The sequence below is a fragment of the Urtica dioica genome, chromosome 4, assembly GCF_054948205.1.
Source record: "Urtica dioica subsp. dioica isolate 48M chromosome 4, U.dioica_male_clone48M_v1_H2, whole genome shotgun sequence".
NCBI lineage: Eukaryota > Viridiplantae > Streptophyta > Magnoliopsida > Rosales > Urticaceae > Urtica > Urtica dioica.
In genome coordinates, this window is record NC_142759.1 from 173,402 (window position 1) to 185,071 (window position 11,670).

At 38.0% G+C, this 11,670-nt stretch overlaps 3 protein-coding genes across 5 annotated transcripts; 1 reads left to right on the forward strand and 2 right to left on the reverse strand.

The window, feature by feature from the left end:
* On the reverse strand, positions 1-3,627 carry LOC149398901 (uncharacterized). 2 transcript variants are annotated; one of them, XM_089612941.1, is made up of 5 exons: positions 2,983-3,627; positions 2,695-2,737; positions 979-1,143; positions 692-880; positions 1-512 (listed from the first exon to the last, which is right to left on the reverse strand). In XM_089612941.1, exons 1-5 carry the CDS (start codon positions 3,030-3,032, stop codon positions 315-317), a joined length of 645 nt encoding a protein of 214 aa, XP_089469067.1. In that variant the 5' UTR covers positions 3,033-3,627; the 3' UTR covers positions 1-314. The 2 variants fall into 2 exon arrangements, with proteins under 2 accessions (XP_089469067.1, XP_089469068.1); XM_089612942.1 differs by having other exon boundaries at positions 5-512; positions 979-1,131; positions 2,983-3,621.
* Positions 3,628-5,243: 1,616 nt separating this feature from the next.
* LOC149398902 (initiation factor 4A-like protein) lies at positions 5,244-6,997 on the forward strand. 2 transcript variants are annotated; one of them, XM_089612719.1, is made up of 7 exons: positions 5,244-5,367; positions 5,457-5,514; positions 5,582-5,719; positions 5,790-6,008; positions 6,421-6,460; positions 6,549-6,646; positions 6,732-6,997. In XM_089612719.1, exons 1-7 carry the CDS (start codon positions 5,315-5,317, stop codon positions 6,747-6,749), a joined length of 624 nt encoding a protein of 207 aa, XP_089468845.1. In that variant the 5' UTR covers positions 5,244-5,314; the 3' UTR covers positions 6,750-6,997. The 2 variants fall into 2 exon arrangements, with proteins under 2 accessions (XP_089468845.1, XP_089468844.1); XM_089612718.1 differs by having other exon boundaries at positions 5,250-5,367; positions 5,451-5,514.
* A 757-nt stretch (positions 6,998-7,754) lies between these two features.
* On the reverse strand, positions 7,755-10,602 carry LOC149398903 (Transducin/WD40 repeat-like superfamily protein). The gene is made up of 2 exons (XM_089612758.1): positions 10,523-10,602; positions 7,755-9,657 (listed from the first exon to the last, which is right to left on the reverse strand). The coding sequence occupies exon 2, from the start codon at positions 9,633-9,635 to the stop codon at positions 7,989-7,991; it is 1,647 nt and encodes a 548-aa protein (XP_089468884.1). The 5' UTR covers positions 9,636-9,657; positions 10,523-10,602; the 3' UTR covers positions 7,755-7,988.
* Positions 10,603-11,670: the final 1,068 nt, after the last annotated feature.

Genomic DNA, 11,670 nt, shown 5'->3' on the forward strand with positions numbered 1-11,670 from the left:
TCACATATATTTGTCAATAAATATTAGTGTAAAAAAATCATATACAGCATATAAGGATTGTTTGTTAAAAGCTCCTTGGTTAGTAAAAACTATATACATAAATTTGAACACAACCATTGAGAGTATTACTAAAGCTTCATATACGTAATCAAATTTCTTCATATTTTGGTTTGGTCGTATGTTAGCATGATTTATTAGTATTTAGTGAGCTAAAAACTCCATAGTCAACCATAATTTCCGTACTTGAACTATGTAAAGTGAGAACTTGTAACTAGGCTTGTTATTTAATAATTTTATAAGGAGTCCGTTTCGACTCAGCCTAGACTCTGTAAAGCTCGCCTAAACCTCTTCCGCGGGGCTCGGATGTTTGCTAACAAAGGATCACATGCGTAAATAGTGGCAAAAAACATCTCAGAGTCAGTCACACCTTGCTCGCACATCTTCTGGATGTCCTTGCTATGCCCCATCCCACATTTCAACCTACTTCCACAATTTTTGTAATAAGTATTCATCTGCGCATACAAAGTAAAAACGCAAATTAGTACAAACAAAACAAAGTTCTTATTTAACTCCAGCTACTTAATCGTTTGAAACATTGAGTCTCTTTTGAAAACTAGCCAATGTTTGGTTATTTTTATAATAGTTAACGCTTTTAATTATTCCTTAAACAGTAATCAAGAATTAAGCTCACAAGAGACGAGACGCAGGAGGCGGTATAAGCGGCGTCAATGTTGAGTCGAGGACGGGTCAACCTGTTGTTATCAAGCCATTCGTGGATACTTTCGAAAATACCGTCCACGCGTTCAATTGCAGCCATTGCCTCTTCTAGCTCTTGCTTCACTAACACATGAAGTTTCGAGCCAGGTGGATAACTCTTGAGCTTAAAGTACAAGAAGAACCAAAATTCAGCAAATTAAGAATACACAAAGGCATGTTTCTTTTCTTTTGACACATAGTAATTATAAGGAAAACAAGTACCGCGCTCCGACGAAGAAATAAGTTTCCATAACCGCAAGTTGAAAGTGCTTCCTCGGGGAGGTCATCGTCGCTTCTTCCAATGTTGACGAGAATCGAAAGAATGAGGAGAAACAGAAAGATATAGTGACCTTTAAAGGACGTCGCGCTAATCGTCTGAGAAAAGAACTAGCAATTTCAATCAACGGAACAATTCTGTATATTGAATCTAATCACGGAATGTAATCGAAATGTGAGATAGCGAACACAAAAATATCAACGCAGTTCAGATTCTTCCTAAATCACAGCTAATTAGATAATCCATTCGTTGATTTTATTCATAAGAAAATTAATTCAAACACAACACTCAAGTTTAACACACCAGATCAAAAAGCCTATTTGAAAAACAGGACTATCAAAGCACCAACAAGGTATACAAAACTCGGACCCAACAATAACTGCGAATCAGACATTACAAAAAATGGAATTTGAAATGTTCAAACATTTTTTTACTCAACCAAGCAAAGAAATTATAAAAGTCAGTTTCAAATGTAATTTTATTATCTTCGATAGGGTCAAAAGACAATAATCATTTCATTCACAAATTTATATTGACGTTTAATAACTTCACTTCAAAAAAATAATTCTACCAACTATTGACCAGTGAAGAAATAATTATTATCAATGCAAGTGGTTGATCACGAATAATGAATGGCTGGAAACATGGCGGTGATTAGACAACAAGCGAGAAGCCACGGCTAGTGGGCGTCTAACGGTTAAAATATTAAGATCAAAATTTTGGTACGACACATTTTAAGAATATAGAAATACGTTATCTTTCAGGCAGCAAGATTTTTTTTTATTTTAGAAAAGCTTGGCTAGAATTTTAGTGTATGCGAGTTACAATTGACAATTGCCTAGCTGTTCCTATTTACATTCACTAATATTGTGTGTAAAGCTGAACTTTAGACTAGAAACAAAAACTAATTTGTAACACATCGTGAAAAATATGGGTTAGCTAAGCTCGTACATTGTATTATCGTACTAACAGAAAATTCTGAGATTTTATAAAGAGTAGCAAAATTAAGTAGAAGATGCACGAATTAGCTTTGTAAACTAACTGAAATAACCAAGTTCTGATTCATCTTCCAAAAGGTATTTCGCTTTCTGCCACATTTGCCAAAAACAATTTAACCAATTATATCAACTCTTGTGTACGATCTAACGTTTTATTTATAAAAGCACAAGTGATCTTCGGTGTTTGTATTACTCCCAATTTCACTATAAATCATGTTAGCTAAATTGGAATTTTGAGCAAGACAACCGCATACTCAAGCCATACATGAATTGCAAAAACTAAGTAAACAAAAATTAATTCAGTATTCTAATTCCAATAATCAATCCTTAACAATGACCCAGTAAATAAATGATAATTTAGCAAAGTAGCCAAACCAAACCTTATAGATTGCTAAATAGCCAAGGTTTACACAATATTTACAAAACCTCGGCTATTTAGCAATCCATAATGTTTGAGTTGGTTATTTACCTAATTTTTTGATAAATAAAACATGAGAGACAAAACTTCTAAAGTTTTAAAAAAACAGCCTGAAAACAATGATTCCGGATAGGGAATGAGCACTTGACGGTATTGCAACGACAAAGAACACAAACAATGAGCCTAAACAGAAGAAATAATAAGCCAATAAAACCTCATAAATTCAGAGAGTTTGTGAGAATTACCTTGATGAAGCCAATCTCCTTGGCATTGTTTCCGAAAACACGGCTGCCAAATCCCAAATTCAAATCCGTTATCAATTTGCAGAATAGATTTCACAAGCTAATGATATTTTAAAAAAAATTATGCACATCCAATCTCGCCGTTCGTTGTTCATCCTTTGAATATTAAGCAATGGCAACAGTTGAACCGTAAACTAGGGCTTCCATGACAATCATGATAAGTACATGAGAAATTAAATAACAAAAAAAAAAAAAAAAAACATGAAAGAGTCGATCGATTTCGGATCGTACCAGGCGCGAGAGGCAGGACCGTACGTCTTGGGGTGAGAGTTCCAAACCATGGTTTTCTCGTCCCTTCTCTGCTCTCCCTTTGCTTTCCGATTTCTAGCTCTCAGAGTCGCAATAAATTAACTAATCTAAACAAAGCTCTAGTTTTATTGGGCATTTCCTCGGGCTTTAAGTATACACGACAAAATTCATGTAATTGGGCCTAGTGGGCCATAGCGTGATCATTCCCCTTTGGTACGAATCTTCGGTGTTTAGTTTTGGGAAATTATTAAATGTTGAATTCTGATGAATATCTGAAACATTTTCTTTGTTTCTTTCGGCCCGAGCTGCGTAAATGAGAAGAGAGATTTGGAAAAGAAATTAGTGAAGCATTTGCAGAAGGAGGTGGCGAGACTTGAAGCCAAGTTACAGAGTCCACAGAGCCTTGTTCTGCTTCAGGCTTGAGGTCGTTGATAGAATCTTCTCTTTTTTTAGCATTAGGATACCATTCTAAATTTCTTCCTGTGTGTTTATATATACACTCACAACGTCTAGGAACTGTTGCGCCAAGTTACTATACTTGATCATTGTAAATCTTTTCTCTATATATTGGATCTGAGATCGGATTTGCAGAAAAAGAAAGCTTAAGGAAGAAGAAGGAGAGAAAACGGGAAGAAAAGAAATGATTGAATTAATCCTTATATACAAACGATAAAACGCCTAAACAAGGGAATAAACGACACATTTCGTCGTTTCAACACAAGACGCGAGAAAAGAATAAAAACGACATAAAACATACAAAGCCCGGAAATAACTTGTGAGCTAAGCAAGCCATAAACAACTCAACAAACCCAAAACTATATATGGCCTGAAAGTCGATCAGGGGCAAGTGTTTGGAACTATTATGACATTGCGCTTAACGGGCCTTTTTTAGTTTTCTAAAACTGGATTGGCCTAATGTAGTGTGTTCATAATTCTACTTCTAAGTTCAAAAGAGAGATTATGACCAGAAATGAAGCAATTATTCAAATGGATTCTTGCAGATGGCAAGAGAAATGGAAGAGCTGAAGCGGCAAAGAGACCTTGCTCAGTCGCAGCTTGAATCCGAAAGAAAGGTTCACAAAGTCCCAAAGGTGGTGTGCATTATTATACGTTTACATGTCGACTCTTTTTAAGTGCTTTGTGCTTGTAACTTGTTGAATATATTTAAAAAGAAAAAAAAACTAAATACATCCCTTTATAACAATTTCAGGGATTAAACCATCCTTTGATGTAGCGAGGTGTCTGTCTTTCGGCGGCGATAACAAGGCGAGTTTCGGAAAAAACACCCCCGACACAAGAGCTAAAACCCGAACTTGTAGACAGGCAATGGTCAGACAATCGGTGACTTCAACTGACCCAAACCATGATCGTCAACGAGATGAGAGACAAGTAGGCGATGAAGCAAACCGAGCTCTTGAAGTATTCCACAAGGAGGTCTCTTCTCATAGGGTAGGAAATCAAGAAGCCGCCAAGAAAACACCATCGAGTCTATGGAGAGGAAACTCGAGAACGTTTAGAACCTACGTACGTGGACGCAAGCTTGTTAGAGCACGAAGAATTGAGATATTTGGACCGGAGGCAGCAACATCCTTTGGATCCATGACACGCTTGAGATTTCTCGATTTGTTCGAAGCTTGGAAATCTCACCGACTTACGCGCGAGCTCTTCATCTTTCTAAATTACATGTTGATACCTTGACATGAGTTATGTGAACATGTCAAATGTTGCAAAACACAACTATGAAGGTACTCTCTCACACTTGAGTCTCAAGGGATGTGAACTAGGAAACACTCCTTTTGCTAGACTTGACTATCTAACAAACATGACATCTCTCCGACAGCTTGATCTCTCACAAAACTCTTAATTTCTCAATTTCGTCTTTTGTGGCTAGTTTTAAGAGCCTTTTCCACATCGATCTTGGCTCCAACTATGGACTTTTCCTTCCTGTTGGGGTTTCTATTCCTCTTCCACTGCAAATTATTTACTCAGAGCGGTGGATATTTTGAGAATATTTTGTTTCAATTATTTACTTATTTATTTGTTTCAATTATTTACTTACTAATTATTTATTTGTTTTAAAAACGCATATAAATTAAATACATAGTTACACTCAAAATTGATGAAAATACAATAATACTTTTTAAGTAACATTCGAGTGACAAAAAACGTGACAAAATGTAACCGGGTCTAAGGGGGTAAAAAAAGGGATTAATTAAAAAAATGAAATTAGAAAAATGAGCTCCAAGTGTAACACGTCGAAATAAATAAAAGAGCAGGGAAACAATTTTGGGGGAATCTGATCTAATCCAGAAATATGGCGATTGATGCTTCCGAATCTCCTTCTCCGTCCTCTCTTTCTCATTCCAGGTTTTGATTATCTCTTCTTCAGTGTTGAACCCAATCAATCATTCAGTGATAATAATGCTTCTCTTCTCTTCTCTTCTGTGTAGTCAAAGTCAAACCCAAACCCACCGCCATTTCTATGTCGCCGTCGATAGACTTCAATACAAGATGGTCTCTCTCTCGCCCCTATCAATCGATTGACTTTCATTTTAGGGATTTTGATTATGAATATTTTCAGGTGACATTGATGGAGCTGGTTGGCATGGCAAGCCACAGGGCGGGACTGCCGATCGTAATCACGTGCAGCTCACGTGATGAGCTCGACGCCGTTGTCTCCGCCGTTTCCTCTCTCCCATTTATCTCTCTCTCCTCTCTTGTAAGTGTTTCGACATTCGTTCTCTTCTTACATATCGAATTTAGGCAATTTCATAATTGTGACGAAACAGTACAGCGATCTGGCTGAAGCGGATCGTAGTTCGATCCTCGAAGATTTTCGAAGAGCCACGATCCGATGGAACCGAAAAATTAGCATCGACGACGAAGAAAGTGTAAAGAAGAGGATTCAGATGATGGTGGCGACGGACGGTTGTCTTCCTGTGATTTCTTCCGGAGAATCACCCATCGCCTCTCACGTTCTTATCAATTACGACCTTCCCTCTAAGAAGGTATGTATATCGATCAACCCTCTCTTCTCGGATCTTCCACACTTACTTCTACATTTTCTACTCACTTCTTCCATTCCATATGAACTCCAAGTTTCCATGCAGATTCTGTTTGGTTTTAGTTTTAATCTCTCTATGAACGTCATTATATTATATTAGGGTCCATTAGGAAAATAGCCAATTTAAACGTTTGAAATCGCTAAATAACCAACATTTGTTAAATCTTAAATTACGTAAATAGTCATTTTCATATAACAAACAGCGACTATTTACCTAAGATTTATGTCTCAAAGTAGCTGTTTACCTAATTTTTTTTATTATTATTATAACATTTCGGATTGTACTATCCCAGAGTATGAATTTCTTCCGAAGATTCTAAAGGGAATACCATATCTTTGTTTTGATTTTTGGACAGGAAACATACTTGCGCCGCATCAACACTTGTTTGGCCACAGGTTCTGTCTTTTAGATTATAATTATAATTGTAATTATCCTCAAATGATTAAACTAATTGGGTTAAAAACTGTGGTTGTTGAATAATAGATGGGATAGTAATAAACATGGTTGTTGGAGGAGAGGCTGTGACGCTCAAAAGCATTGAAGAAAGCATAAACCTTGTCGTTCCTGAGATGCCCATCAATGTAACTTCCTCTTCTTCTTCTTCTTCTAAAACAATGCTTCCATTCAATTTTAAGACTGAGTTTGCTCTTTTGACTGTTCTTCCAGATATACGACTTACTCTAAGAATACTCATCGCTTCTTTTTTGTCGGCGGAGCCGAGGTCTACTTTGGAATCATTAGCCTTGTTAGATTTTAACAGTAAAGAAAGAAAGAAGTCATGAACAGAGAATAATAAAAAATAAAACCTTTGGTTGGAGGTGTGTTATTAAGAGAGTACTCATTTGGTTTATTTTAATAAAACTAGTGTATATGATTTTATTTGTTGCAAAAGTTCTATTTGTGTAATGTAATATAGTTTATTGTTTGATTTCCAGGAATAGAACTGTCGTTTCTATTACAATTTTTTGTTTTTGTTTGGATAGAAACTAAATTCATTAAGCTCTACTTTTAGCTTTTGATTACCGATCCAATGATACAATCCAGGGATTAATAATCCCGGCAGTACACCACACTACACCTCCAGTGCAGCGTTTTTTGGAAGAAATCATAAAATATCCTAATGTTCTTCTATAATACCGTTTGGTTACCGTGGTATTATCACCAAAATCATCAATAGAATATATAGAATTTTACTCGAGGAATTTTAATTATATGATTATATGAACAGTATATATATAATGTTATTTATTCTAGTATTCTACTTGTTATGAGGAAAATTTCTGTCGTTTTCGTTTTCATGTCGTTTTCTTGTTTTCTGTCGTTTCTCATTTTCCTGTCGTTTCTTACTTTTGTCGTTTCTCGTTTTCTGTCGTTTTCTATTCAGTGGACAATATTTCATGTTTCTCATCAGTAACAACACTGTTCTTTCGAGTCGACAACGCTGATTCAACTATTTTTGGTTTATGAGAATCACCTTTTTTGTGGGATTATGTATATTTTTATTGTTAGATGTTTACCACTAGGCTTTTAGTTTTTTGTACTCCACAGTTTGAGCTTAATTTTTTTTTAAAAACACACAGTCCGAGTTTTAATTGGTACACACACTTCATACCATGTATCAAAATTTTCTCATTTATACGAGCTAATTAGTTGAAGAAAAAAAAAAGTTGCTTTCGAACAAAGTTGTGATACCTAAACAACGAAATTCCTGTGAACACTTTTTTAACACCCAAAAACATGCAGGATTAAAATTTATAGGAAAAACGGAAATCTCAAAAAAAAAAAAAAAAGGTAAAATATATTAAAAAAAAGAAAAAGAAAAGAGAAGTTCTGATCCAAAGAATTTAGGAGCATCATAAAACCCCCAAAATAAGTTATAAGGGCACAACAACACAAAATTGGCGGGGATTAAACTAAAAATGTCTAGGCGTGACTGTAATGATGCAACTTGTAAAGCAAGACATTCCCGGCGGCGTTTCCCATTGCCATGAAACCTCCTCCGGGGCTGAAATCGAGGCACTGAGGGTATCGCATCGTCTTGTTCGGCGGAGGCCAATTCGAAAACACAGTGAACGACGGAACGTGAACGAGCCTCACACTGTTCTTCTTCATCCTCGAGCAGATCGCCAATATCTGACCGTCCCCGTTAAACTTCATGAAATCGATCGAAGTCGTCAGATTCTCGATCGACTTCACGGGCTTCCTTTTCCCGCCCAGAAACTCGTCCCCGTTGTAGACGTTGACGACTCCGCTTCCCGAGCCGGCCGCGAAGAGCGACCCGATCGGAGACGAAGCCAAAGAAGTTCCGTTCAGACAGCCCTCGTCGATCCCTTTGTGGAGGCAAGTCCTCGTTCTGAGGTCCCAGTGGTAGATTTGCCCGTCCCCGCCGGAGGACAAAAGCGTCTTTCCATCGCCAGAGAAAGCCATCGATCGGACCGTCCCGTTCATCTTCAGAGTCCCCACGAGCTCCTTCGTCTTCGTCGAGACTAATAAGATGTAACCCTCGTTGCCCGCGAAGGCGATCGTGGTCGAGTCGGGCGAGACCTCGAAAAGCTCGAGGCTTTTCTCTTCTCGCCCCACCAAAGGTCCGATCTTGTCCACGCGGGCTTTCACGAGATCAAACGTGTAGAAGAATTTCCTCCGACCCGAGACCACGACCTGAGACCCGTCGGGCAAGAACGCAGCTTTTCGGACCGGACAGTCTTCGAGGAAGACGCTCTGGATCTTCGCGTTCCTTTTTCCGTCGATCTGGAAGAATCTCAGCCTCCGATCGAGCCCGGCCGCTAATAGGAGCTGAGCATTCCGGTGAAACTCGACCGAGTTCACGACGCCCTTCGAGCGATCCTCGGCGTTGGCGTCAACGAGCCTCGAGAATTCGAGCCGGCCCGGAAGTAATTTTCCTCCTCTGGAGCTACTTTTCACCACCAAATCCTCGTTCGATTCAAGGAGATTCTCCGGATCTTCATCGTCCGAGGAATTGTCGTAATCTCGCGGAGCTCCCGAGTCGGGTTTAGCCCACTCGGTGCACGGGTTCATCTTGGAATGTTGAGCCCTCAGTCTCGAGACGTACTCGGAACCGGAGATCAGACTCTCGTCCTCTTCTTTTCTCAGCTTCCTTAGCCTGTTGACTCTGGCAATGTTGATCTTGGTAACTTTCTCTTCCTCGTCAACCCAGACGGGTTTCCTCGCTGCAACTATGGGTTCTTCTTCTTCATCGCTGTGGTCATCCAGCGATTCCAATCTACAAGAGATCAGAGAGTTATTTGCAGAGCGGTCCACGTAGAACATAGCGGTGCTTTTTTCTTGCTCGTCTTCGTTGGCGAATCCGATCGGAGAATGAAGAGAGGCGAACAAAACGTTCTCGAGTTTCTTCATTTCCAATCCTTCTTCGACGGCCGATTTATCGTCTCGTTCCTTCTGAGCTTTTTTCCTCTTCTTGATCCTCATATCGTCAATCTCGGTTTCTTCTGCAGCATCGTCTAAATCTTCTTCGAGTATTTGCATGTAAGAAGGCTCGTCAATCTTATCCCTCTTTGACTTACGAACGGCTTTTTGAGATACTAAAGCCATCCTTTACAAGCCAAGTCTTCCTCTGCAAAATTAAATCAAATATTGGTCTACTGTTAGGTGTGAAAAATTCCACAGGTTTTTAAAAAATTTAAACTCATAGCGAGCACTGGCCAAACCAAAATGATTCAAAGAAAGATACTGAAAAAATATCTTTCTTTTTTTTCTTTCGTTTTTTGCAGAATGTAGAGAAAATAGGTACACAAAAGATGGATATGAAAAGCAAAATATCAAACTTAACAGTCACTGATTCAAACGCACGAACATAAGAGCCATCAAATATCAACCAGACTCGTCTATTAAATTGAATGTTTGCAATAGACAAAGTCTAAATCTAATGAGTATCAACAACTATGCAGTATAGCAAAAGCCCATTCACTGAACTAGCAAACCAGAATCATTGTGCACTAATTTTCTCTTTGAATATAGCTACTGTTATCAAGGTTTTAAAAAACGTATAAAACGTACTGAGGCGTGGAAACGGTAAAACGCCCGGAAAACGCCTCAGTAACGTACGTTTTAGGTCGGGAAAATGACATTGCTTGAACACCACTTTGCAGCTTTGGACTTGTTATAAAGACTTTTTCTTTTCATTTACCTTTATTTAGTTTCAACTAAGAAAAACGCAACCCTAAACTTGTAAGTCAAAACCCAGGACAAAATCCACCAAAATCCAAATACACGAACAAAAACCATCATCTAAGCCCTAAAATCAGGGCTCCTGGACCTGGAAGATCTTGATTAGACTTTGCCAAAAACGGAATTTGAATTACATAAACTAAAAATACATCAAGTATATATTTTCGCAATGAAATAGGGAATTCAAGCAATACTAATCAACACGTCGGCAAAATAAAGTAAAAAACTGAAACTAAGAGTTTGAACATCACCTGGGAGAAGGCGAGACGGCGAGCAATTGGGAGCGACGGCTAGAGGGTTTTCTAATCGCAAAGATATCACTTACACTTACTAGGTTTTTTTATATTTAAGAATTTTTTTTACATTTTATATTTAATTATAGAATAAATTTCATTTTGCCCCCTAAATTTATTTAATTATAAGATAAATTTCATATTTCCCCCTCAAACACCGTGTATTCCACTTTTTTTTTTTTACAACCGTTTATCATGTGTTTTGGAGTTTTTTCACAAAGAGTGACGCTATTTGTCCCGATTCACGAGTGGGAACGATCCACTCGTGAGTTGACACATGGCAGTTAGTGACCACGTGTCAACTCACGAGTGGATCGTTCCCCACTCGTAAATCGGGACAAAAATCATTTCGCTTTCACAAATCATCCCTTTAGGCTTTATCAAATATTTAACGGAAATAAAAGGTAAAATTGTATTTTCAATATTTTTAATTATTTATTATTAAATTTTAAAATAAAAATAAATATTAAACATAAGATTCCCAAATTACTCTCTCTCTCTCTCGGGCTTTCCAGCGACTGAACCAAATGAGTGAATTTTGAGGATTACGACGTAGGAAGAGCGGATCCGACATGGCGGAGAATCCCAAGCTGCGCCACTTAACGGCGTTCCTCAACCGCGTTATACGGTCGACGAGATTGTTTGTAAAGGTCCTCGATCGAAGAAATAAAATCGACAAATTAGGATCGAACTGTGTTTAATTAGTCGTTCAATTAGCGTCGAAGCTCCATCCATGGCCGGCGCCGCTGCCGAAGAGATGTCGAACCAGAGGAGCGAGGCCGCGAGAGGATCGAACGGTCTATGTGATTGGATTGGAAAACATGCAACTCTGCATTTTTGGGGGCACTAGTCCGACGAGGAAGATGAAGAACAAAAAGAATGGTATAAAACAACGAAGAAGAAGAAAAGAAAGAGATAGAGAGATAAGGATAAAATATTTAAGAAAATAAGTAATTATTATATAATTAGGGATATATTTGTAAACTCAATTTCAAATGCATTTATGTGCTGACACGTGTCTAGTTATGTTTACAAATTTGACGGAATGGTGAATTTTAAAAAACTTAACAAATTCGAGGTAAACAATTGTAAAAAAAAGTTGGATA